This window comes from Amblyomma americanum, chromosome 9 (assembly GCF_052857255.1).
Source record: "Amblyomma americanum isolate KBUSLIRL-KWMA chromosome 9, ASM5285725v1, whole genome shotgun sequence".
Lineage (NCBI taxonomy): Eukaryota > Metazoa > Arthropoda > Arachnida > Ixodida > Ixodidae > Amblyomma > Amblyomma americanum.
In genome coordinates, this window is record NC_135505.1 from 148,462,002 (window position 1) to 148,489,239 (window position 27,238).

Sequence of the window (27,238 nt, forward strand, 5' to 3'; positions counted from 1 at the left end):
AGCTTACACAAGCTCCACCTTCCGTGCTGCCGAATATACCATGGTAGGTGGCCCTGTGCTAGATGCATGGCTTTTGCCCTCCTCGTTGCTCGGGCGCCGATAACCGTAAATGATTCATTCCCTTGTTAGCGCGAGTGCTCTTCCCGTATCGTTCCGTCAATCGCTATCGCCACGGCGCCATGGCCGCGTCCATGACGCGAGCAGTACTTACATATGCGTAATAGCACCTTGAGGAATCGGTCCCGGCGAGCTTGCTTAACAATGCGTAGCTTTTTGCACTGCCTATATCGCGCCGCTTGCCTACTGTCATCTGGGATATGAACGCTTTCCAGCTTGCGGGCTTCACAAAGCTGCTGTGTGAAGGCCTGGTTGGCCTTGCTGCCACGGTCGCGACAAATACTTCGACCCGGTACGTACGAGCTATTTCCTACGCGATAGTACGCACTTTCCGGCTGCGTAAGTTGTGCGCAGAGTACGCGGTTGTGTACCGCGGTAATGAGCTCGTTAGCGAGGCACTGTGCGTGCTGTGCAGTGCTGCTTTAGGATAGCTGCAGGGGCGTGCCCACCGCGATCTTTCTTCGGCCAGTGTTCGTTGTGAAATCGCTTCCGATCTGCGCTCGTGTTTGCGTGTCTACGTGATGAGATGACGGCGGTGTTTACCACCTTGCTATGTAAGGCGGGATAACACTCTTCAGAGCTTTTTTTTTCTGGGGGGGGTCTAAAAATGAGCGCGAAATGCTCGAAGAAATCCCCGCTCTCGGGCAGGCGGGGCTTCAGGGGTTTCACACTCGCTGTGTTTATAGGGAAGATACTGGTACAGTAAACAGAGCTCGAAAAGAACAGCACAGCGCGTCGTTTGCATCCCTGTGAGCGCCTGAGTTCCAAAAACAACGCCAAGACCAAAATCAGAAAAAACAAAGCTGAAAAGGGGGAGGGGGATGTTCTGGGTGGGAGCATCTGGCTTCTCAGTGAAGAGGTTGTGCCTGAAGAAAAAGGTGAGAATGCACATCTAAAAACTAATGTTGTTCGGCAGAATAACATACGGTGAATGTGTGTGAAAAGCTGTAGCAGGAAGCGGACCAAAATCATAGGGGTAAATGATTGAAACTTGTGTGCAGTACGTGAAAAACTACTGGTTCCAAAGTATTGCACAACCAGACGTAGCACGGTCGCTGACTGCAGCTGAGGTAGCACAGGAGAGAGTGGGTGTTACATGGGGTATTCCTTTTTTGTCGACAATAAGTTCATTAAATTTTAAACTAAAATGTGATTTGACGTGTTTCACAATTAATCAATATTTTGTCACAACCATATTTGAAATCATGTGCAAATGGGATGATTACTGGGAGGGCACCTAAACATTTAGAGTATAAATGAAACAAAGCAATATGGGTTTAGGATTTGTAAATGTTTGTTACCTTAAACTGCAGCAGTGGTGTTTATGCCCAGGTTGCAAAGACGTGTCAAGTTTTTATCGTACAGTAGGAATATGTACCCTTGTCCTTTACGCGTAATGATACAATATATTCACCACTGTCAGCACTTAATATTTTTGTTTCTCGAACACAATCCCCGGCTGAAATTGCTGTCTCTACGTATCTGTCGGCTTTTCATAAGCATTGATACTGTGCATAGTAGTTTGATGCTGTTTCTTTCAAAGTGTATACTCTCTTCACTGTACAGGTAACGTGCTATTGTGACATAAATCAATAAATTATCAGTATAGTAGGCATGGAAGCCCTTATTTCTACTGAATGTCACATCCTTTCAGAGCTTGTTCATCCTGGCTAAAATACTATTTTTTCAGTATGGAACTTTCACATAGAGCTGCCATTTGGTGACACACTTTTGTTTATTACTGTGTTTTTGTGGGGTACTTCCTTGTTATTGCCGGAATGAATTGGAATTAATGATCGCTGGTGATGTGCACTCTGGCTGAAAAAGTGAGTACCCCGTCCAGATGTAGTAGTGAACAAAATCGACTGTGAAATGCCACAAGCTTTGTACGGAATTTGTGCACTGACAAGCCTGGAAGAAGAAAAATAACAGTGCAATGAACAGGATGAAACAAAAGTGAAGGTACATAGGCACTGGCATTTTAGAACTTGTCCGTATATGAACAATGCAACAGTTGGTATATATGTTTCTGAAGTGATGGAGGGTCTCGCTGGTATTAAATGCAGAACAGTTGTATTGTTCTTCATACATTTTACAGTCCTTTGTTTTCATGTAAAAGTGTGCCTTGAATTTCTAATGCTTGCACTGAATGAAGTTTATTGATTTCTTTTTTTATAATTAACATCAACTTATAGTATTACCTGCGTGGTACTTGTACTTTTCTTTTGGCCATTCACTAAAAACGATTTCTTCCCAATTCCAAGCTAAGAAGTAATGCATTTAAGCTCTGATGAGCAGCCATATCTTGTGATGTCTTCAGTAACTATGTGCTCATTTTCTAAAAAATCTACAAGGATTCTTTGTCGAACCATTTTGGCCCATTCTAGATACACACCTTCTTTCAGTGCTTCACATCTCATAAATGCCGGAAACAATGGACATGGGAACTGAATATATCTATAATCAGAAAGCCTCAGGCAATGAGCATTTTCACGAGGTGCTGAAATAGTGGGATATTATGTTTACAGATGTGTTCCTAGCGGTGAGTACAAACAAGTTAGTCATTCTAGCCTGGCAGCTTAAAATTGTTTTCATTAAAAAATTTCAGGATTTTATATTCTTATATTTTTTTGTTGCATATTGACTCTACAGCCTACATTTAGTATGGTTTAGATGCCCAACAGATCTTCTGACAGGACTTAAGTACTGTGGGGACAGACCTAGTTGATTTACTTGTTGACATTAAATCTTTGCCAAAAGTCTAGTAAGGCAATTTCTACTGCATGTGTGTCGCAGTAAAATAAAAGTGAGCTATGAGCCTTTATGTGCTTGATTGTACTCAAGCACTACTAAAAAGTACATAACTCTTACAAAAATCACTCTTTATCTTGGACTCTGTCTACTTTTCTGGTTGTACAGAAACGTCAGGGGGCTTGTTCTTATGTATTGTTACCCTTTTAGTGCATGCTGTCTGCATGCAAAAAAAGAAGAGATTGTAATGCTGCACGCCCACAGCATTCTTAACCTACACTGATAAGTACAGTGTGGAAATTATTGGAGCTCGATGCTCGCTTGCTTGCAACACTTGTTTTCCACATAATAATTTGGTTGCGTAGTTTGAAAAAGTAAGCCTTGCTTTGCAACTTAAAGGAGTATAGACACTTAACTTTTGAATGCGTGTTTTCTGTTTGTAATGATGCGTAAGGCATTATTATGTAATACTACCTGGTACTCTCCTACAGCTGCTGAATAATTTGTTGTCGCATTTGTTTCTCGTGCTATTTCGGTTTCGGCTTCAACAGCCGAATGAGGACTGTGACGTTAACGTGTGCTTACAGGTCACGTGAGAGATGAAAAAACTGCAATATAATCGCTGCTTCCACATTCGTTGTCCTTCCGGCTCTTGAGAAAGGCTGGCTTCAGCACTGCAGTAAATTAGAACGATGGAGCAGAGATTGTATGAACGTTTTTCCATGCCTCACGTAACACAAAAGCACTCTTTGACGTCACAGTCATAGGTCAGCTGTTGAAACCAAAACAGCTTGACAGAAAAAATTCGATTATAAATTATTTAGCTGTCGTAGGCGATTATCACATGGTGATTCATGTGCAGTAGTGTCTTCCGCATCATTGTAGAGAAGAAAACATGCCATCAAAATTAGGTATCTGTGCTCCTTTAAAGGGAGGTCATAACGCTCCATTTTTTTCATTCAGGTTTTCGTGTGCTGATCTTGCAGTGGCTCTATCATTTCTTAGCTGCGGATTGAGTTCGAAAGCTTTAATTTCAATGACATGAGTGAACCAGTCGATTTAGTTGTGACTGTGCTGACCAGGGCTTAAAGTGAGCGGGATCTTGGGGAGGGGTCTCAGACTCCCCACCAGTACTGGCAAGGAATTCGAGGCCTCCTGTGCTAGAATGCTGCATGAATCTGAAGCATTAAACCATTTTTTATTCTTGTCAGTGGGGGTCAGAACAGTTCTTCTCTATCGTTTCCAAAATTTCACCGGGATTTTTAGTAAAATTATTAGCATGTTTTCTAAAACGCGAGACGGGAGAAAAATAAAATTCGGCAGCACTACACAAAGGCTGGAAGAATAAGAGAAAGCCGTGCCCTCACACCAATAGTCAGTCTAGAGCTGGCCACTCAGCTCCAAGACTACACCACAACAACAACAAGCACACTGGCAAAGAGTGGGGATCGCTTGTTTCAGGTCTGTGCCATAAATTGAGCAAAAAGCAGCTTTAAAAGTGATTTCTCCGCGTTGTATAAAACGGTGCGGAAAACAGGCCACCAGCTGCTTTTCTCTCTCCCTCTTTATTTCCTTCTCCCCCCTCTTTGATGGAGCCAGACTTCATTCAAGCACTAGTGCTGACAAATTGATCTTTGTTGTGGCCCACTTTTTATTCAAGAAAACACACTGCTCTTGCAGCAACAAAAAAACACTAACCCCTAGAGTGCTTGTAAACTGCCTCACTGCTGTAATGCAGATTGGCATTAGCAGTGAGCCTTGGGGAATCATGCTTTCCTCTCATTTTGAGTGGCTGTGCCCTTGTGCAAAAATCAATTGTCATGGCTTGTTTTTTTTTCTTTTAGAAGACACTACAATGGAGCTGTCTGTATACTTGTTTCAATCACAACTGTCTTTCTGTGTGGGCACTGAAAGGAAATACCGACTACACAGCTGTGTGTACAGTAAGGGGAGGCAATGCTGTGCCTGACAGCTGCTGTGCTGCAATAGACATGTGAAGTGCGATTGTATCATTTCCGACAGCGTGTGTCCTTGCTGGAATTCCATATCCGATCGGGAGGCTTTCGCCTCGCCTTTTACTCCTTCCGTATCATGTTTAAAGTAAGAGGCATTTCCATTGCAGTAGCTCTGGCCAATCATAGAAAGGGCTACATATGTATTGTCTCTCTTGTTTATCACCTCTGATTATGTTGGTACCCATATTCTAGTACAGCTATTTATTATGTATTATTTGTGTTGAGCGTTAATTGGAGAGATATGGGAGAGGTCCTTGTCCTGCAGTGGGCGTAGTCAAGCTGCTGCTGCTACTGATGACGATTTGGGCTTTTCTTTTTCTACTGCTTCACCCCTTTTCTGTATTCCTTCATAGGGTATGTTGGCAAACAACACGCTGGCTAAGATCCGATTTTTCTTTGACCAGCCTTCTCTTCCTACCACAACTTCTCTCTCTCTCTCCCCCATCTTTTGTTTGTTGCTTTTATTGTTTTGTGTTTTTTTGAATAGATGAACGAATACTGCTACAGACGATGTGGACTGCGGCCTATAGGAGAAGCACTCAAAAACTAAAACTGCATGCATACACTATAAGCATTAGTGACCATTTGACAATTTGGTATACTTGCATGTTTATGTACAACTTCACCCTACTTGGAGGCAGATTCTCTACATTTCCATTGTTTGCAGCTCTGTCTTTTTTTATATGTTCTAGTTATGGAGGCGCGGTCAAGTGTTAAGTTTTTCTGCAGGATTCATTTTTCTTTCTTCTTTTCTTTATTTGCCCTGCGCATCAAGGAAGAAGCAAAAACCTTGCGTGCTAGTACCCTTTCTTAATGCAGAGGTTTCATTGGTATTGGAAAATATGCATTACTAGCATTTCTCATTAAAATTCCAGTACAGTTATGCGAGTGCAGATACACTCAACTACTGTGCCTACTATTCTGCCTGCTCTCTGCTCAACTACTGTACCTGTTACAGGCAGTGCCATTTGCATTTTTAGCCATGCTTTGTCAACTGTTTATCTCTGGTGTTGTATGTAGCACCCAAAACTGACAGACATGGCTTGGTATTTGTCCACTGAAAAGTAACTCTGGTGCATGAGACTAATGTCAGTGTTAGTGAGCTTTAACACTTTCATCATGAAATCAACATGGCCTTTTGGCATTCCTCTGTAAAGCTTAACTCAGGGGTAACTTTTCTTGAACACGTTGAGTTACATCAAGTTTTGAAACACCGAAGATGGCTGCGTTTTCCGAATTTATTTTTTCTGAAAACAATGAAAGAATGGAACTTGCTGCTAGAGAATGTGGAGTATGCCTGCCACTCGACCTTTTTTATCTTTACAGTGGTATTGTCGATAATAGATGGTGTATCTGCTTCTGCATTGTACTTATGTTGCGAATTGGTGACGCATCCCCGACTGCCGAAGGGGAACGCTATCGCGTGCAGGTTCAAACTAGACAAGAAACTGGTCAAACAAAACAAAACGAAGCCGTGTTTGCAATTTAAAGGTAAAGAGCCAATGAGAAACGAAAAGACAACGGAAAAAAACACACACACTCAACACACATACAACACTACAGGTTAAAGGAGAGAGTTCACAAGATATTGACCGTCCCAGGTGAAGCGGGGATGCCTTGTAGACAGGATGGACGTGGGTTTGTGAACTGTGACGCGTCGCTGGCGTTGCGTCAAAGGAAGCGGCGGAAAGAAGCTAGGTGGTAGTAGGAGCGGAGAGGACTGCAAGAAGACTCCGGTAGACTCACGTCAGCCGCCCCAAGAACTTGGCAACAGGAAAAGCATAGCTGGGACGCGTCGACAGCGTCCCGAAACGTCGTAAGCTTAACACAGGCTATCCAAGGGAGCCTCTCGGCAGCACGGACCCTCAATCCATCGGCTGCCACCTTCAGACATCCTCCACCTAGTTTGGAACTGCGCCAAGCTACGTAAAGCGTACAGTTTACAGGAACTCAGCCATGAGCAGTGGGAGGCAAAGCTGCCTCACACAGAGCTTCCCCTTCAGCGCCAGCTGATCGGTCAGGCCTGGATGGAGGGCCGTATTTGCCAATGGTTTCCCGGGCCTGGGTGAGCCACCTGCGTAATTACTTTATATTAATAAAGTTCATTCTCTCTCTCTCTGTCTCTCTAAACTTGAAAGGGACGCAGGAGGCTTGCGTCGGTGATCCAAGGGAGGCCCCCAGCAGCAGGTACCCAATGTCCGACGGCTGTTATCTCCGTGCTTGAATGACACGACCTCCGCTGCGCTATCTCCCTTCACATCTCAGTTTGCTGACATGTCAGATCTCCGCTCCTCGTGCTCGCCATGCTCTTCGTCGTCGTCGCTCGCTAACACCATTCGCACGTGCACACGCGGAACGCTGGGCTGGCACGCGCTGCGCTCCGCTGTCGACACACTACTGTCGGCGCACCACACTCAAAAATCCACAGAGGTTTTGTTGTGCACCTCACAAACCTGCATTCTTGTTGGTATGTTTTACTGTATTTTTTACTTTTTATATAAATTTTTACATAATTTGTGGTCTATTTCTTGTGTGCACGAGTGACTCTACTCCTAGCTGTTATCGGAGCAACTCAACGACATGGATATAAAGAGGACGCAGACAGGGTGCTGACTTACGATCATTTTATTGAGGCTTTGCCATTACTTGTATGCTGTTGTTAACAATCTGAATTGACCATTTGCGGAAAAGTTTCTGCGCATGCGTGGTGGAGGCGCAGCTAGCGCCCTCTGTAGGCGATTTGGTTTGGTTGGAAAACATGAGCCGGCCATGCATTCCAGCGCTGTAGTGCGGTGACGTGAGAGCTGTAACTGCCACGTAACTGCAACGTGTTTCTATCTATACTAACCACGTGTTTTGCAACAGTGAGAATTGGATGTAACAAAAGCCGCAACGAGATACAAGGCACAAAAGACGAAGCCGTTGATGGGGCCAGTAATGCGCCCATCCAGCACATTTCAAAACGTGTGTTCCTGCTACATTTCATGCTTGCTGCCAAGTGCACACAGCTCGGTCGCTCTAGAAGAGTTTTGCCGTCGATGCGGTGTGTATTCGGCGAAAACTTAATGGTATATAATAGTATGAACATTCGCCATAAATGCTGCATTGTCAAGCTGTGGTATCTGAACAGTGGGAGCACGACACAGCGCAACCTCGCATATATCCGCGCATTCTAATGCTCCTGTGGACCGTTAGCACGCAAAGCAACGCTCTGCCATATCAGCATGAGCCGTGGTTAAGGTAGTGCAACGGGTAGTTTACTAATCAGTTAAATATGGCCTGCAGCAAAAGGTGCTGTATGAAGTTAGGAGATACTCCTGCCCTAGGAAGCGTGGACATAAACGTCTGTGTGCATTAGGAAAGTGCATTCCATTATACTGCTACACTTTCCCGCGCACAGGCGCACATTTATGCACATTTTCATTAGGTCGTTCAGCACTCTGTTGAGGTAGTGGAGTGCAGGTATTGCCAGATATGGTCGTTTTTCAGGCTAAAACGCGAAAACTCCTTGCTCTACCCCGTTTATAAAAACAGAAATAGGATGTCCTCCTCCTATGTCACCTCTTTCGTTAGCAAACGCATGTTTCCGGAAAAGAAACAACACTAAAACAATAAAAAAAGCGCACTTGAACTGCTGAACACTGCCTTGCACATGTTTGCTCGAGGACCCCTTTCCAACCAAAAGTGCCAGTGGAGCTTCCCTCTTTGCATGACAGGTGGCACTCGCTTTTCCGCAAATGGTCAATTGAAAAACACAAAAATGAGATGAACGCTGCGCATGGCAGTGGTGATGTATGAATGACTGTGCACATTTTTTTTATTTATCATGAAGTTTCTTCTCAGACAGTGCTATCTAGGTGATGCTTGAGCATTTGTCTCAGTACTTGTGAATTTTATGAGCTTTGACTATTTCTCTTGTCGTTTTGCTGGGGATCTCTATTAAGATCTCGCACCGGCTGAGAATCGGATAGCATGCTTCTTGCTTCTTTTCCTTTTTTATACTTTTTTTGTGCAGTATTTGCAGTGAATGCCCAAATGATCGGCCACAGGGGTTCTCATGTTATTGTATTCCATTAGACAGTTGTAGAGGCAGTGCTTGCCACATGACAAAGGAATCTTGTACACGGCCTCGCTAATGCAAGCTACAAATCTATTTTGGTGCTTCTTGGCACAGCCCACCTTTCTAGTGTCGCCAGAGTGGCTCAATAAAACCAGTTGTAAGTCAGCACCCTGTCTATGCTCTCTTTTCACGTCCGTATCTTTGTGTTGTTCTGATGATGTTGAACCAACTCGTCGAAGCTTCCACTTCATTATTCTGTGTTACTTTGTCGAGCTGCACTATGCTGTTGGGTAATTTTTCAATAAAACGGTAAGAATGCTTCAAGCATAGCGTGGCTTGCTGTTGTTGAGACAAACAACGAATGGTAATAACAGGCTGGAGTGTGTTGCCTTGACCTCCTGACATGATGGAATATAATGCGATGGAAACTTGTTGCTTGTGCCGTTATAGCAGTAACACTTGCTGTGGGCTGGTTGGTCTTCCATGATTTTTGATGAACCAGCATAAAGAGCACAATGGAATATACACAAAAGGAGGATGACACAAACAAAAGCACTCTCAGCTCTTCCGTCCATGTCATTCTTCCTTTGTCTAGTCTGTTATGTTCTTTGCACTGGTGTATTAGCTGTGTTGTGAATCATACATTTCTCCTGTATGTTACCATTGATGTTCTAGTTTTTGACCATCTGAGTAATGTGATGGGCTTTCACTGCAACAATGCAGTGATAGAGTGATGGAGAGATGTGTTCCATAAATAGCACAATTGCATGATGGATTGCTGTTGCTACCTTCTGTGATGCAGGTTCTAGTGCTTAGGTGGCAGGAACAGCTGTTGCCATGGCTGCCAACATCTGGCAAGATGCGTTGAATGCCGGTAAGCTCCACTTCCGGATATATTGACAGCTCTGAACCAAGAAGCTCACTTTTTGCTTGTGTCTGTTTGTCTATTAATGTTGAATTTTTTCGCCATGCCATAGAAACACCATCCTGCTCAATACTCGGTTCGTTTTGGAAACCCCACCCTCGTTTGACATGGTTGTGCACATTAGAAATTCAGTCGACTCCCGATGATTCGAACTCCAAGGCGAATGAATAATTGCTTAAATTATGCAGAGCTTTTTTAATGCACTTGATGCTGGTGAGACCAAACTGTCAGCTAGCTCTAATGAACTGGATGCTCAGATTGAGCGAGTTTTGAAATAATGGGAGTCAACTGTTAGTTAAGACTGAGCTGCTGCTAACGCATCTGTAAAAATCGGTTTGCCATCCTTTCCACTGCTGAGCTGTTGCTTTGAGATGTTGAAATTGCACAGTTTGGTTTTGCTTTGTCATAGCTGCTGTCCTTATGATGTTGGACACCGTGCAAAAAACGCTTGCACTGCCTCCCAAGCTTCTGTCTGGAGCAGCACTGCCTCAAACGCTGCTGTTGTAACCTTGGCAAGTTGCTTTCCGCTTCTTATTGTGTGTGTTTCGTCTCCCAACCACCATGCCCCGACTGACACCTAAGGTGAACAGAATGGAAAAAAAGGTGTGTGCTTAGCTTGCTGCTCCATTCCAGGCCCTGAATGCCATTTCCCGTTTTGAAGGGGTTCTGGCGTGAACTTATTGGCGCCTTTGCATGCTTTAACAATATGCATCTGTTAAACTGTGTGTCATTGGGCTGAATGTTCGAAGCATCAAAACATCCCACTGATGCAGCTGCTATTTGTACTATGGTAAGTTGCGGTAGTCAATTGCCCGGTGGATGGGGTCTGTTGGGACATCCCATGAGCACCTTGGCACAGCCAATAGTTTTATGGGCTGAAACACCTCTGATGCCGCATTTTTACAAGTGGCGTGCACACAGCTTTTACTCTGCAACCTTCTTTGCCTCATGGCTATCACATCAGCATCATAGAAAATGGCTGTGCTAAGGAAACGAGGTCTTGTGCTATGGTCTGTATTTCTTGAACGTCGCCCTCCTTTTTCTTTGCGCTGCCATTTTCCATGATGAATGACCGACTAGCCCACACGAAGATATCAGTCGATGCAACATCAGTATCACTTTTTTCTTTTTCTTTCTGTGCACTGTCCTGTTGAGCTTAAAATTGGAGCCGGCATCTATATATAGTGGAATGGAACAGCATGCACATATGGCACTGAAATTGTAGCCGATGCCTTATAATCAAGGTTTTCACGTCAGGACTCCTTCCACGGGAATGCATGTCTACAAAAGCATGTGAATGAGACCCTGACTGAGATGCATGGTTGGCAGTTTTACCAATTACTTTAATAATTACCAATCACTTTGATGTGGCTTCAAAGTCGTACTTATTTTAGATGCCTGTTGCATATCGGTGCTGATCAAGAGGTACCCATAAACCGGGAAGGATCTGGTATGTACAGTCAACAGCAAAAGTTTACGGGATGCAGATGTGAGAAAAATCAGGCAAATTGCAAGCCAGTTGCCTGATATGCATGCAGGTATGAGGGAATTAGCATGCTCAATTTACTGGTGCGAGTGACTGGGTCACGATGTAGGGGTGCTACAATAAATTTGTTCTCAAGCATGCATATCCCTTTACTGTTGACTGTATACAGACGAGTAAAAGTAGAGAAAATGGTTTAGGGTCGGGCTAGTTGACGCGAGATCATATTATGAAACTGAAGCTGTGAGAACACTTGTGATATGCCATTTTTTGCCTATATACTCTTCGTACTGTTTTTCCCTAACAGATGCAGAGATTATAATAAAGGCTGCTTACAACATATGCACATGCATGCACATACAAAATATTAAAGGGGCTCTGAAACACCTTCCGAGGAGAGGACATCAACTGCTCGATCACTGCATTGTGTTGTCATGAACACCTGAGCCAAATGATGCACTTCTACAAGCAGCAGAGAACCAACAATCACGTCCGAATGTTGGCGAGCCCTTCCCGGCGACTTTTTCTTGCTCACACCCTCCTCCGTCGCTCGTATCTACATATGCATGTTGAGAGATGGCTGTTGGTTAGATTCTTTCAGATGTCAGGTAGCTACCATGGCCGCGGCCAATAAGCTGCGTAGCTCCGGTGGGTCAGGAAGCTCTCCCACGGAGGTGGAGCCGGCGGCGGACGCCGACCTTCCAGTGTGCAAAAACTGACGAGAAGAGAGGGAAAAGCCCGAAGATGCTGAAATTCAAATTTTGTCTACAGATAACTCTGTGTCTACAAAGCGCATTAAAAAATTCTTCCTGGACAATATTCGTGAAGTGGCATGCTTTAACATCTTAGGCATACCGCAACTTTATTAGAGCCCCTTTCAGAGCCCCTTTAAGGCACATCTGTCAAAGATTTGAGCTCATATATTGTAATCTTGCGAATTCGAACTTCTGGCTTATTCGAACCGATATGCTTCCATCCCATCAAAATCCAGTGTATTAAAAAGGCCCCCTTTAATTTTAACTATGGTTAAGTAGACAGAATTTTGACTCCCTTTTGGGTTCAGATGTAGTGCACTGGACAGATGCATGATGCTGTCCAGCTTTACTGTAGGGCGTATTTTCAGATTTGCTATCTATCAGGTTAGAAGGCATGGCGTTGCATGGCCTCCTGGCAGCATTGACGAGACCTAACCCGTCTGGCATGCCTCATTGCAGAGCGCGCGGCCAGCGCGTACGAACGGGCACTGGACGAGCAGAGCGTGCTTGTGGCCCTGGGTGACCTGAAGCCATCACCGAATGGGGACAGCACCCCTGCGCTAATGGATGAGAGCGGGTGCGTCTACCTGAGTGGCTCGCGGCGCAAAGTGGACTTTGTGCTGGCCTACTCACCTGCCAAGCACCAGGCCATCCGGGACATCTTTGAGGAGGAGCTCAGCAAGGCGGGCCTTGTGCTCGAGCACGTGCCTCAGGCAAGCCTCCTTTGTCCCCCCCCCCTTAATATTCAGCTGAAACTGCTGCTGGTTTAAATAGGCGAGTCTCCATGTTAAAACATTCAGCGAGAGCTGTCTTGTTCCTTCTAAAGCTTGTAGAATGTTAAATTTTTTAAGGCGGAATTGTAAAATGGCACCCTTAAAAGTAAAAGTGCATCTATATTTCACTTATATCTGGCCAATACTGGACTATGCTTGTGTTGTTTGGCACCCACAAACTGTAAATTTGACCGATATGATTGAATGGGCACAAAAAAAGGTGTTGCTCTGTTTGTATCTCGAGATTATAACTTTACCAGTAGTGCTACTAACATTAAATTAATGCTGGGATGGGGGCTCATGCCAAAAGAACTTTCGCTTAGAGTTGTTATAAGAAATTTACCACGGAAAAATAAAAGTAAATGGACATTTATTTGCTTCCACTGCATTTCAAGACGAGTAGACTCAATCACGGCTGGAAAATAAGGGAAATCAAATGCAGAACTAACTTATCAAAGCGCATTTTTTCCACTTACAATCCACGACTGGAATTGGCTGCCACAACGGATTGTGGAGTGTCGATCCAAATCAATGTTCCAGGCTCTCCTATCAGATATGTGTGCAGGTGTCCTGTTTTAGTGCTTACTTGTCATGTCCTGTAGCTTTTTTTTTGTTGTTGGACTTTTGCTTTGTTGCATTGTTGATTTCTTTGGCCTATTGCTTTGATAGTGTATTCTTCCCCCCCTTGCAATAATGCTTATGGGCGCTGAAGGTATTTGCAGTAAATAAATAAATGTCTATTTCTCTCTCTTGCCTTGGCTCCCAGTTTGGCTTGCCTTGCCTTCACTTCGATTTGCTTGGGCGCAAAGGCAATCCAATCCAAGGAAGAAAAACTGCCACAGCTGCAACAAGCTTCAGTTACGCGATGACTCAGGGCTTCCATCAATGGCTCTCGCAAAGAAAATAAATAAGAAAATGTGTCCTGGCCCGCACCACTAAAATAACCCCGTTATACTTAGTGGTGCGGGCTGGGACACATTTTTCGTACTTCTTTTCTTTTAGTCCCAACATAATCTATGAAATACCGGCACAAAACAGCAAAGGCAATGGTCTCACAATGCTAATGCTAATCAACAAGTGTTTCTTCTTTTCTGGAGGGCATACAAAAAGATTCATATCAGACCACATCTGATGCAGTACAAACACTGAAGCAGTGAATTAATTAACAAAGTAAGATGTAAATGTAAATGAACGGAAACCCTAAGGCAAAATTATAATTTACTTTAATGCCCAACATATTGCTTCAGTGCTTGCACAAAATCTAATGTGTTCTTGTCTGTCTTCAGCAAAGGAGTTGAAAGAGTTGCACTGTGAACTCGGAAAATATAAGCGCTGCAGAGAAAGAACAGAAAGACAAGAGATGCTGTTGATGGGCACTAAAACAGTGTTTGAAATAATAATTAACCTACAGCTTGCTCACTGTAACGTTTTATTGGTTTCCCTTGTTGGTTGTCCGTCCGTTCTTTGGTGATGGTCTCCAGAAGCTTGGCGTTTGTTTTGCAGAACCCGAGTGGCCTGTGCTTCGTGAAAATCCATGCGCCCTGGGAGGTGCTCAGCTGTTTCGCTGAGATCATGCGCCTCAAGATGCCCGTCAAGGAGGTAGTACAATCTTGCCGGGCTGGTGTGCAAAGGTGGTGGGAGCATGTGGTGGTGTTTTTTTTTTTCCGGTTTTGCCGAGCGGTTTTGGCGTATTTCTTTTATCTTCTTGAGTGGTATTTATTGTTGTGTTGAGTCAACCGCATTTTTTGAAATGACAAACTGGACAGAAGAATGCCGCTGCACAGTATGGTACACTGTTGAAGGGAACATGCAGTCGTGTGAAGTTGACTTTCCGCGAAGCGCTGCTGCGGAAAGCCGGAAAGAATGCCGAGCTGATTATGGTCCGGAGTTTTTTTCGGCATTCTGTCCCCGTGCATGGATCTCATTTTTCACACCCACAACGCATCGATTACCTCTTCTCGCTGCTGAATTGGCTTTTTTCATTCTGTGGTCGCGTTTCATGCGAAATAAGCAACATTTTCTCCGGACTAGATTATCCACATGTGAGTGACTTGGTTCATATGCCACTAAACATGTACAGTAGACGTTGAGTGGCATATGAACCAAGGCACTCGCACGTGGATAATCTAGTCCAGAGAAAATGTTGCTTACTTCGCATGAAACGCGACCACAGAATGAAAAAAGCCAATTCAGCAGCGAGAAGAGGTAATCGATGCGTTGTGGATGTGAAAAATGAGATCCATGCACGGGGACAGAATGCCGAAAAAAACTCCGGACCATAATCAGCTTGGCATTTTTTCCGGCTTTCCGCAGCAGCGCCTCGCGGAAAGTCAACTTCACGCGACCGCATGTTCCCCTTAACAGTGTACCATACTGTACATACACTTTTTCATACTTGGAAAGGCCAACTTTTCTTCTATTTTGATGTGTTCTAGAAATTAATGTAAACCGCTCAGCCTGGGTAAATATGATATGCAAATCTTTTTTCCCATAATTTATATATTCCTGAAACACTGTCAAATATGACTGAGCGAAAATTGTACATTTAGTTTAATCCTTAGTTTGTGGACAATGTCAACATGTGCTCATTTCCAAGATAACGCTTTTCAGATTTGTTAATGGAAGATGCAGTATTTGGTCACCACAGCTCAGACGTACAATTTTGAGTGTCAGTCTGTAGAAAATCAGTACGTTATAATAGCACTGACAACTGTTGCACTATTGAACCCCTACTCACTACTACTATTACTTCTACAAGTCTATAGAAAAAAAGCTGTCCTGAAAGAAACGGTTTTGCCCGTCAGTTTGCAGCAAAAAGGAGAGCTGTGCTTGGGGTGCTAACCGCTGCTTCTTACGTGTCTATAGAAAAAAAAGCTGTTCTGAAAAAACAGCATTGAACGATGGATCTTTTACTCATGAAATCCACACACACATTAAGTGCTGACACATAACACAGACACAGAGTGCATGATACTTGCTACTTATATTTTCTTTTTTTGGAAGCAAAGCAATTAGAGAGAGCGGATCTATGTCCTGTGTGATCAGGTCATAATAAGGAAAAAGGCAGTGGCAGTTAAGGCCTTCAATGGCCTAGTGACATTAATGCCCCACAAGCACCCTAAGTGCATGTACATTCATGGAGAAAAGTTTGCGGGATGTGGGTTCATCGCAAGAAATTTATTTCTGTGTGGTTGGGAAAAGCAGTTCAATGAAAAGTGTTGAAGTACGAGGGGATATATATGCTTATCGTCTGAAAGAATACCAGCTGATTGGCTACAAGGCAACACAGAAAAACATTTTTTCCCGCAAATCTGCATCTCGCAAACTTTTGTCTATGACTGTACAGGGGGACGGCAAGCACATTAAGACGGCCACGCACCTCGCGCGTCTCTTCATCACCTGCTAGCTGCCGAACCAAAAACACCTCAGAAGCCCAGTGCCACCTCGGCGGTTCCGAGGAGTGGGCTCTGCCATTTGTGAGCGCATTCCGGGATACATTGGTCTGGTGGGTGAAGCCGCCCAAGAAAATGAGGCGCCCGAGTGGCATTCCCAAGACTCGGTAAGTCCGGGGCCGTCGGAGGGGGCCTGCCGGCACAAGCTTCGCTGTGTGGTGCACGAGGTGGAGGAGGCGGCACATCTGTTTCGCTCTGGGGCACACGGCTTCTCTGTCTAGGTGATGTGTTCAAACCTCTATACGTGAAAGATGTTGTCAGACAGTAAGTGTTGTAAAGGCATATATTGTTGCGCTTTTTGTGTCCTTCTCCAAAAGTTCAACATGCAGCCACAAGGATTTCCACTTAAAAGTGCTTGGCACAAATCTCCGTCTGTTGTCGTTGATGATGGTATATTGGTCTGCCAAGTGTTTGGTTCCTGGCTCAGTGTGTGGACCTCGTGACTGAAACAACACCCGAACTGCTCTCTATTGCACAACCACGTTCTCTGCGTGGTAGGGTGCTGCTTTGTACAAGCTTGTCTGCTGTTGGTCCACGGCAGTGTCAGCAGCCTGCAAACTCTTTGCAAAGAGAAGCAACACATAGTCCAAAGCAGTAGATGGAGGATGTAGACCAAGCCTGGTCAGTCAGAGAATAAATGGGCAGTGATAAAAGTTAGCCAAATAAATGGGTACTGACATGTGTGGTGACTAAGCAATACTGGGCAATGCATTACTACCAGGAGCAACGTCAAGCTGATTTCCACATATACAATATCTCCACCTATAATAGGGCACCTCTTATGTTGAGCACTTTGGGAAAATTCTGTTCACATTATACTTAAAAGGCCAGCTCCCATTTCTCTAACAAACGGCAAGAGCAACTGTAAAAATCTTTGTTTGGGGCCTTGTGTTAACATATCAGACTGCCAGATAAGGTGAGGAGCTATTTAAGTTAGTATTCCACTATAGTATACATAGATCAGCCTACTGAGTTGGTCCATGTAGCCCATGTAAGCATCCAAACTCCGTTGATTTGGTCCTGAAGCTCTGGAGGTGATCGTATGGTTTCCAGGTCGCTTAATTGGGCTGAATAATTGGTTTGTGGTCAAGCTTGACGCTTTGCCATTATCATAGAGTGAATGGAGCCACTTTCATCTTTCCACACAGTGTCATTCTGCTGTTCCTTCCTGCTGCCTTTCTAGCTCATCTTCTGCAGCCTTCACAGCGCGTTACTCGCCACCTGAGATGTGAATTCACACAGGCCTGCCACAGCTGCTTACTTCTCTATGCTGCAGTCATCCACAGTTCCAACTGTACACCATACATCACCACTCGCCATCAGTGTTCAGTTTGTCTATTCTGTATTTATTGTTGATTATTTTTAACGTTGCTTGCACCATCAGTGGTGGCGTTACAAATTCTGAAATATTGAGAATAGTGCAAATAGTGAACGAGCATAAATAGTGAACGAGCAGTGATCGAGAAGTAGTTAATTCAACAAACATTGATTGTTAACGTGCATGGTGCCAGAATGAATTGCCACAATGAGTGGACTAACTACATTTCATCGTTCCAGATACTAATCAAAATTCTTGTAATGCCAATGTCTGTTGATAGTAATATTCGATGAGTTTTGGCCATGAATTCCCAATCAGTATGTAACCTTGTTCTTAATTCTTGTTGTCCATTGTGAATGAGTGCAAGTTTCTAATTGCGATGTGTCATTGTGCCAAATGTAACATACAGTGTGCTTTGGCTTGTGTGTGCCCAGGTTGCAGAGTTTACATTTCGTATTTGAAACCTACCTAGTCAATCTGTATGCTTCTGATGGGATTAGCAGTGCATCACCAGAACCAAACTCGTCGAGTGTCGCCATGGTGGCATAAGAGAACAGTGTAATACCTACTGGCAGGCAGCTAACTCTTTAAACATGAATTCTTGCAGAAAAACGAACAATATTATTTTTTTAAAGTAGCGCAAGCTATTTCTATGTGTGCATTAAAGTATTGTTAATTCTGGAGTGGAAAATAATTGAAAACGTTGCCCCTGCTGCATATCTGTGCAATAGGCCGTGGAAATTACTCTGTGCTTTGAATTTTTGGTGTAAAACTGATTGAAACATTTTAACTCTTGACTGATTAGTTTATAAAGAAACTTCACAAAACCAGTCCGGGAACAGTGTCTGAATGGTGTGGGAACAAAGAAGGGACACAACACTTAGCGTTGAACTCTGCAACCTCTGTGTGCGTGTGTGTGTATAGCATGCTTGAGTGTGGCCCTCATTCACGAGGCCACCGTGGCAGCAGCTGGGGCAAAATCAAGGTGGAGCGCCTGTATTGGCTGTCGATCGCAGAGGGTGAACATGCAGGAGGCAAGCAAACATACCCTTTTGCATGAATATTAACAGACAGCCAGTGTCATTTAAAGTAGAAGTGTGTGCACTGGAGGGCATTGAATGTAAGCTTCCTGCGCTGCTTAATGTGCAAGGCACAAATGGTTCTCCTTGTGGCTACCAGGCGCCACCAGCATGCAAATACCTTTGCGACGCCCGGAGCAAATGTGACGCTGCTGTGCCATATATGCCAGGCAGGAGAGTTTTCACTTCTGCATATTCTTGCTGTGTGACGCTTACTGGATGCTGTCTGTGCTGCTGCGGCCCTGCAAGCTTGCTGTGTGTATACCGTCCCTGTGTCTGTGGTTTGCAGTGGAGCTTGAGGATGCAGGAGCAGAATGCTATGCTGGACTGTGAGCCCGTAAGCAGCCCTTTGGCCTCTCTTGGCATTCAGTTTAACTTTTGAAGGGGACCCTGTTCGAATCATGCATCCTGGCCACCTTGTATAACATCTCGAAGCTTCGTATTCCTCTGAGTAGCATAAAGCTACCGATGTTCAGACGTGATCTGACAAAAGAAGCTGTGGCATTGCCCCTCATTGTGCCACCAAAGCATGCAGTATTTGTGCAGGGTCTTCTTGTATTGTTACTTGCCCAGTTCTCCTCTGCATAGTATTTGCCAGAAAGTAGATGAATAACTTTTTTTACACACTGCCATTATTGACCGGCGAATGCTTTGTAGGAATAAACCTGTAGTGACGATGCACGGAACACTAATAGTGTCAGTGCTTGTCCATCTTAAGTACTATAGACTAGTGTGTGCTAAATGCCATGATTTCTTGACGGTGAAATGTTACACTATTATTTAAAGGGACACTGAATATAGTGCCATCCAATTTTTGTTTTTGGTAGAAACAAATTCTTCGCCCCTTTCCAGATATGCTGATGATTGTGCAACAGCAAAGAATGCATTCATTGTTGAGAAAATTGGATTTAAAAATTTCCTTGCCAGTTGATTCACACTTATGGTGTCAGTACCGAAGGAAACTCAGTGATAATAGCCTTAAAGTGGATGGTGGCGTAACCTGGCCTCAAAGATTCGCGCAAAAAGCCTGTTGCTTGTGAAAACGGTCAATGGTGGTGATACCTGCATTTAAAAATCTAAGCTCCCTTTTCGGTGAGATTACACTTTTTGTCATTGGAAAGCGGTGTTCTGTCAATACGGACAAACTTCAGTTTGTTTGCCATGTCCCTTTAATTTTTGATCATGTATGTCAGCGAAGGTATTGCCTTGGCTACCGTTTGTGTTTCAGTCATGCTACTGCAGTGCTCTAACAGATCACGTGAACACAACCTGCAGGTGGAAGTTCGCGCAATGGGGCGACGGCAGAAGCAGTTTGCTGTCACATTCTCTATGTCCAAGGAGTACCTGTAAGTGGCACAGCCTCCAAACAGGGTGGCAAGTTGGGTAAATTGGTGCGGTTGCATCTCGAGGGAAAAGGATATGACTAGGCAGGAGCTAAAAAAAAAAAACGGATATCAACATGCAAGATTTAGAAATGGAAAGGTGACCTTTGGTATACAGATAACCTTCGGTTGCTTTGCTGCAAAGCAACTGGCATACTTAAGAGACTGGCACAAAGTGATGAATGCATGTTGGATAAAATGCTTGTATCAGCAGATATGCTTACTAGTGTACAGTGCATATGCAGCCTTTGTAAAATATACAGCCCAAGGGTTTTGGTTCAATACCATGCTGTTCAGCTTGCGCACTGCCAGCATTCGAGGTATCTTGAAGGGGAGAACTCTCGTATTCACCCGTCTGAAAGTTGAGACTTCCACGGATATGTGCTACAAGAGTAGCACCCACTACATGGCTTCGAGGCGTAGCCCGCTGGGCTCTTTACTTTTGACAAAGTGTGTACATGTTGTTTTCATACGGAATTCCTATTGTCACCCATTTTATTTACATTTTCTGTTTGTGGCTTATACAGTAAGCCCTTGTTCACTAAACTAACTTAACTCAAAACACCAGTCAAGAAGAAAGTTTTTCACGTCTCACAGTAAACCACAATAGGTACCATGAGTTGGTCATTGCTTTTTCATGAATTGTTTTCATGATGGAATTCAGATATCTCGAAATCTGGCCTGTTAAGCCACCTTCACCTTGAAGATTGGAGAATTCATGGCAGAGGGTGGAGTCAATTTTCCAGGTCAACGATGGCCGGACTGACAGACAGAGGGGCATACGGGAAGGAGCTCCTCCTGCCGTCTTTCAGTAGTGGTATGCGCCATCGCCGCGTAGATGGCAGCAGTCGCTGCTGCAGTATGAGTTACCAAACGCGGTCGCATCCTCACGCTTGCGCGCAGTTATAATTAAATACTTGGTTTGCACTGCGGGCTTTGGATTGCAAAATAAGCTGGCCAAAATTTTTTACGATGTATGATGTCGAAGCTCAGCTTGTATAGAATTTTTAGAGCGTCCTCGTGGCTTTGAGTTGATGTAGTTTCTTTTTCAGTACAATAGCTGCAGGCTGCACGTGTAATCAGGCAATCCATGCAGGTTCGACATCCCCGAACCGAAGGAGGACTTCTTCACCGCTGCGCAGAGAGCGCAAGTCGTGCACTTCATTCTGCAGCGCAAGTCCTTCTCGCGTGACAGCCACCGGCGCCACTTCGGCGTTGGCCGCCTCCTCGCCGATGGCGTCTATTTGGCCGCCTACCCACTCCATGAGGGCGGGCCCGACCGCACGAGCGGCGAAGGCTCGGCGGCGCCCCGCACACAGCTGCGACGCAGGTGGGCCTCGGTGCTGGCCCTGTTCCGCTACCAGCCGCTGGACGACGTGCGGCGTTACTTCGGTGTCAAGATCGGCCTCTACTTCGCCTGGCTGGGCTTCTACACCACCATGCTGGTGCCGGCGTCAGTACTGGGACTCATCTGCTTCATGTATGGAGTCATCACCCTGGGCAACCACCGGCCCGTCCACGAGATGTGCGAGGGGTCGGAGTCGAAGCTGCTTATGTGCCCGCTGTGCGACAATGGCTGCGAGTACTGGCGCCTGCACGACAGCTGCACGCAGGCCCGCCTGGGCTACCTGTCTGACAACGGCGCCACGGTGGTGTTCTCGGTGTTCATGTCCCTGTGGAGCGCCGCCTACCTGGAACTGTGGAAGCGGTACTCGGCGCGCATCACCTATCAGTGGGACCTGTCGGGCTTTGACACACTGGAGGAAAACTCGAGGCCAGAGTACCTGGCGCGCCTGTCGCGCCTCAAGAAGCGCGACGTAGAGCTCATCGAGCAGCAGGAGCGCGGAGGCATAGAGTCGCCGCCTTTCTGGCGCATACGGCTCCCCTTCGGTCTGCTGTCTGTGTCAGTCGTGCTGCTGCTGGTTCTGCTGGCCGTTGCTGCTGTAGTGGGTGTCATCGTGTACCGCATGTCAGTGCGCGCCACGCTGGCACTACAGAGTGAAGAGATGTCCAGCTACATCCCACTCATCACGTCCACTACTGCGGCCCTGCTCAACTTGCTGTGCATCCTTCTCTTCAACATGGTGCGCCAATTCTTGTGCTGCAGTATTACCAATGTATTTTTCACATCAGTTTTTAGTGGTGGTTCCAAGGGATGCATGGTAGTGTCGTGCTAAATTCGGGGTCCAGCTGAGAATTCCGTGAGATGGTGCCTCCATCTGTAGGAAACGGGGTGAACCGAGCAGACCAAGCGGCAGTGGTGTGGTGTCTAGTTGGACTGAGCAGGTGTCTCAGAGATTTAATTTTTCTGTTGCTCATTTACACACTCCATCTTTTGATGGAGGTGAAATGCAAAAGGGCACCTGTGCGATGTCAGCTCACGTTGAAGAACACCAGATGGTCTAAATTAATTTGGAGCGCTTGAACATCCCTCACAGCCCTTGTGTGACTTCAGGACGTTAAACCGCACAGTTTGCAATTGAAGTGCAAAACACACAGAGAGCAGTGACAAGTTGGTTCTGAACTGCTGCTTGTTAAGTTACTGTTAGTCTCCAAGTTGCACATGATGGCACTGGTCCACACAGCTTCTTGCACTCTTTTAGAGGGTAGCTGACAGCTGATGTTAGCTCTAGTGGTACTTGTTGGATGCATGGCAATGTCACACAAAACCTGAGATCAAGTGGCTGCCACTGTCATTGCAGGTAAGAATGCTGTGGTGTCATGACTGGTACAAATCCTCAAGCAACTTGGAGCACACAATCTGTGGCGCTTTTTATATCACTGTACTTTGTAACTGTATTGCATGATGAAAGGTGCATAGAAAAGCCTAAGAAAATGTAAAAGCCAAAGCACTTGCTGGTGCTAGTCAGATTACCACTGCAATGCCATGGGTAAATTGAGTACAGAGTCGATCACACTTGTCTAGAGTGCTTGAGTGGTGTGCTGAGGAACAAGTTAAATTAAATCTTATCGCAGCTGCTTTTCTGGGGATAAGGCACAGGTGCCTGCGCAGTTCACATGTCTATTAGGCTGCTCTCCAATGCAATTATTATCAGTGAAAGTCAATACCTACTTCAGAATTTCGCTTTATTTCCACTGGGCGGCACCGCTCGAGCGCTCTAGACAAGTGTGATCGACTCTGTACATTGCCAAGTGTGCTTTAACGTGAGGTGCCTTCCAGTTCTTAGACTGAGGTTTGTTTAAATAAATAATGTGTAGTAGTAGTATTTCGACTGCAGTAGAATCAGTGTGACGGTGAAAATGTTTCTGTTGCAGTTGTACACCAAATTGGCTGTCTACTTGACGGAGATGGGTGAGTGGCTCTTGCCTAACTGCTACAGCCTGAAGGGCAACATGTTCAGCTTTCCCACTTTCTCGAGCAAACCTAGTGTGATGACGAAGCGGCTGAGGGAAACATTTTTCATGGGAAACCAGCACTGCTGTGATGGCTCTGCGACTGTTTGACCTGCTACTGAAACGTGCTGGCAGTGGCCATTTGCAAGATGATTATAGTTATTGTTCGGTGAATTGGTTATTTGTAATGTTCCTGATGATGATCACGAATGCCGCATATGCGGAGATATGCTACATGTGCTCGTTTATGTACCGCTACAAGCTTCTGCTTCTGCTCACTAAGCTATGCATATGGCTTTGCAATCAGTATGGAAGTCTCCTGCGTAGCATCCTTATTGTAACATTTCCCAGATTGGCAGAGAAGCTTGTCGCCGTACTTGACAGCTTGGTCCTCAGTAACCGATTTCCAATGCTTGTCATTCTGTCCAGAGATGCCAAGGACACAGACCGAATACGACGACAGCCTCACCCTGAAGCTGTACCTGCTGCAGTTCGTTAATTGCTACTCCTCCATCTTCTACATTGCCTTCTTCAAGGGAAAGTAAGTGCAGTGCACAGTGGAACAGATAGTGCACAGACCAACCAAGTGTCCCTTTTCCAGGTTTGTGGGTCGGCCGGGCAAATACAACACTTTCCTGAGCTACCAGCAGGAGGAGTGTGGCATTGGAGGTTGCTTCGTGGAACTGTCCATCCAACTGGCCATCATCATGGTGGGCAAGCAGGCGTTCAGCGCATTGTCAGAGATGGCCCTGCCCTATGCCTTGCGCCTTTGGTCACACATGTCGTTCCTTCGGAGCAGCAACCACGAACACCAGCCCAGCCAGCCATGGGAGCGCGACTACCTGCTGCCGGACATGGGCACCACAGGCCTCTTCCACGAGTACCTCGAGATGATCCTACAGTACGGCTTCGTCACCCTGTTTGTGGCAGCCTTCCCATTGGCACCTCTCTTTGCACTGCTCAACAACGTGCTTGAGATCAGGCTGGATGCACTTAAGCTGCTCGGCTCGTACCGACGACCTGTGGGTGTGCGGGTCCGCGACATCGGCATCTGGTACCGCATCATGGATTCCCTGGGCAAGCTGGCTGTGCTCACCAACGTAAGTAGTAGCAGCCTTCTCACCCTTCCTCCCATCATTTACAGCGAAGCTGTTTTTGGCTCACTTGCGGCACGAGTGTTGTCGTTGGCGTAACACATCATGTGGTCACATGTCCCCGACAGCGAGGAGCTGTCTGAGTGCACTCCGCACAAGTGTTGGTGTAATCTGTTCATTGCATTGCAAGAGCACGAATGGTGTAATCTGTTCATTGCATTGCAAGAGCACGAACAGCTGTGCTGGCCAAACTTATGAATGAGAAAGCATAATTGTAGACATTTCAGTTGCTTACGGAGTCTCTGCACAGGCGGTTCTCATCGCCTTCACGTCGGACCTGGTGCCCCGGCTCTACTACCGCTGGAAAGTGTCGCCCACAGGAACCCTCGACGGCTTCGTCGACTTCAGCCTGTCCTACTTTGATGTTAAAGACTATGACGAGGGCGTGCGGCATGGCAACACGTCTGGTCTGCTGGGTGCCCAATATTGCAGGTGAGATAGATGCGGACTGTGCTGTTATGGAACCCCTTTTCCACTGACGGGACACTCTTTGCAGGTATACGGACCACCGTACGCCCCCTTGGGTCGAGAATCAGTACAAGCGGACATCTCAGTACTGGGAGATTCTTGTCTGGAAGTTTGCCTTTGTACTGATCTTTGAGGTGAGCTTGTCCACTAGTGCCAGACTAATGCGGCATGTTTCACGTCTTACCACTTTAAAGAAAAAACTGGCAGCAGTAATGAAAACTAATCATCCAAGTTTTCCTCCCAAACTCTTGAGCCGTATTCTGTTTTCTGGTCATGTTATAATGGCGATACTCAATGCCTTCGTTGCAGAATACAATTGCATTCCTGATGACGCTGATTCGCTGGATCATACCGGACGTGCCCAAGACCATCCGGGAGAAGATTCGAGAAGACAACCGGCTTACCAATGAGATCATAATTCTGCAAGAGCTACGCCGACGAAATGTGGACACTCCAGTGGTGGCGTGAATTATTTAATGTGGCAGAGTTCCCGTCCGATTGTGTGCAGTCATCTGCAGCCTATTACATTGTGAACGCAAGCTGAGGCCTTGATTCGTTGGTGCCAACAGTGCTTATGATCAAAGCCCCTGGAGATGATTACAGACTGATCTTGTATTGCAGATATGTTTGTACAAATGTGATTGTCGTGGCTGTGCTCTCGCAAACATCCCACGTATACCTGCCCAGCAGGTCTCAAATGCTTGCTGGAAACAGCACCTGCCATACGATATATGCCTGCAGTCAGCAGCTTCAAGAGCTTAAGGCCCCGCTTACTGCAGTCGAACTCAGGGTTATGCCAGCATGCCTCGTGTCTGAGGGCTGCCTGATAAAGCCTTAACCATAGTCATGCTTATCTTGCTCACGTTGCTCTGGATGTTGTTGTTGTTACTTGTGCAGAGTTTACTTTATACATGGTGCCAACTACTGCGCGAGCGCCATTCGCACGCAATCTCAAATACGCTATGGACTGTACGCATGCGCCGCAAGTGCAACAGTTTTATGTACGCCGTGCTACAACACTGTCATCACGTTTTAGCCCAAGCGCTAGTTTCTATTAAAAGTGTGCCACCATGAAATGAGAGTACGTCTCCTCACTGCAGCAGCCTAGAGCTTGATAGTGAAGGAGGCGCCGCAGGAGCAGCCCCGCTCCGCCTGCGGGTTGTCCACGATGCGGAACGCGGAGCGGATCAGCTCTTCGTGGTAGTCCAGCGTGGCGCCTCTCAGCAGGTCCAACGAGGCGCTGTCCACCACGACGCGAGCGCCGTCGCGCTCGAAGAGCACGTCCTCCGGCGCGGGCTGGTGGTCCTCGAGCTGGAAACGGTACTGGAACCCCGAGCAGCCGCCTCCTTCCACGGAGATGCGAAGCACACGTCCGTCACCCCCAACACGCCGCAGCTTCTCCACGCAGCTGTCCGAGAGTTTGAGGGCACCCTCCGCGCTAGCCTGGGACGCGCCACCGCGCACACCGCTTGCTGCCCATAGGAGAGCGCTGTGGCACGAACGTAGCCGCTGAGCAATCATGTTCATCGCAGCCGGTGTCGCTTTCAGCAGCTGCCACAATCACTTTGGGAACTCCGCGAGGCGGTCCGAAGTAGACTCCACTGCTCAGCTGTGGGAGACATAGCCACGAAAGGTCGGAGGGTGCCGTGTAGTGCTATCCTTCAAGTCCGCAAATGCGCTTTCGCGACGAGCAAGCTAACAAGTGACAGTTATGGCGACCACAAATAAATATAATACGCCGCAAGCACTCGGCAAATGAAGGCCCTAAACGCTACACGAGCTATGACGACCGCTGCCCAATGCCACTGCTCCAGTCACGGCCTTAGCTAGTAGTCACCGCAACCTCTGCAACTAATTGCCACCGCAGCCTTTCGGTCTCGACATCTAAGCCAATCCAAGCCACTTTAAGATGGAAGAATGCATTGAAATATGCAGCTATTTGTTTATTGGCGAATAATTTAAACGTCTGAAGAAAGTATTCTCTAATTTTAAAAACCAGGCTGTACAATAAAACTCTTATTGCTTTTAAGCGAACATTGCCCAAGCACATTATTTCTATGCATGGCTCGATGAACTGAGAAAAGCGAGAGGTCTGAGCACTGCACATTTCTCCCGAATTAAAGAAAACTAAGAACACGAAGAAGTATCCGGA

The 27,238-nt window shown here is 45.9% G+C and overlaps 2 protein-coding genes across 9 annotated transcripts; one reads left to right on the plus strand and one right to left on the minus strand.

The window, feature by feature from the left end:
* Window positions 1–165: 165 nt before the first annotated feature.
* On the plus strand, window positions 166–26,162 carry subdued (anoctamin 1). 8 transcript variants are annotated; one of them, XM_077638072.1, is made up of 14 exons: window positions 166–409; window positions 9,746–9,817; window positions 12,566–12,819; window positions 14,383–14,478; window positions 16,286–16,438; window positions 19,018–19,065; window positions 20,004–20,074; window positions 21,207–22,194; window positions 23,387–23,423; window positions 23,894–24,005; window positions 24,066–24,564; window positions 24,869–25,050; window positions 25,115–25,220; window positions 25,396–26,162. In XM_077638072.1, exons 2-14 carry the CDS (start codon window positions 9,781–9,783, stop codon window positions 25,552–25,554), a joined length of 2,742 nt encoding a protein of 913 aa, XP_077494198.1. In that variant the 5' UTR covers window positions 166–409; window positions 9,746–9,780; the 3' UTR covers window positions 25,555–26,162. The 8 variants fall into 8 exon arrangements, with proteins under 8 accessions (XP_077494198.1, XP_077494205.1, XP_077494203.1 ...); XM_077638073.1 differs by lacking the exon at window positions 166–409 and adding an exon at window positions 950–995; XM_077638076.1 differs by lacking the exon at window positions 166–409 and adding an exon at window positions 2,505–2,659.
* LOC144104861 (iron-sulfur cluster assembly 2 homolog, mitochondrial) lies at window positions 26,052–26,761 on the minus strand. Its single transcript, XM_077638083.1, has one exon. It carries the CDS (start codon window positions 26,611–26,613, stop codon window positions 26,191–26,193), a length of 423 nt encoding a protein of 140 aa, XP_077494209.1. The 5' UTR covers window positions 26,614–26,761; the 3' UTR covers window positions 26,052–26,190.
* Window positions 26,762–27,238: the final 477 nt, after the last annotated feature.

Excerpts from the sequence above, each read along its gene's own strand:
- LOC144104861 (XM_077638083.1), bottom strand. The coding sequence starts at position 26,613 with ATGAACATGATTGCTCAGCGGCTACGTTCGTGCCACAGCGCTCTCCTA.
- subdued (XM_077638072.1), top strand. The coding sequence starts at position 9,781 with ATGGCTGCCAACATCTGGCAAGATGCGTTGAATGCCG. Across the intron at positions 16,439-19,017 it reads AGTGGCATTCCCAAGACTCG|TGGAGCTTGAGGATGCAGGA; the intron begins GTAAGTCCGGGG and ends TGTGGTTTGCAG. Across the intron at positions 19,066-20,003 it reads CTATGCTGGACTGTGAGCCC|GTGGAAGTTCGCGCAATGGG; the intron begins GTAAGCAGCCCT and ends CACAACCTGCAG.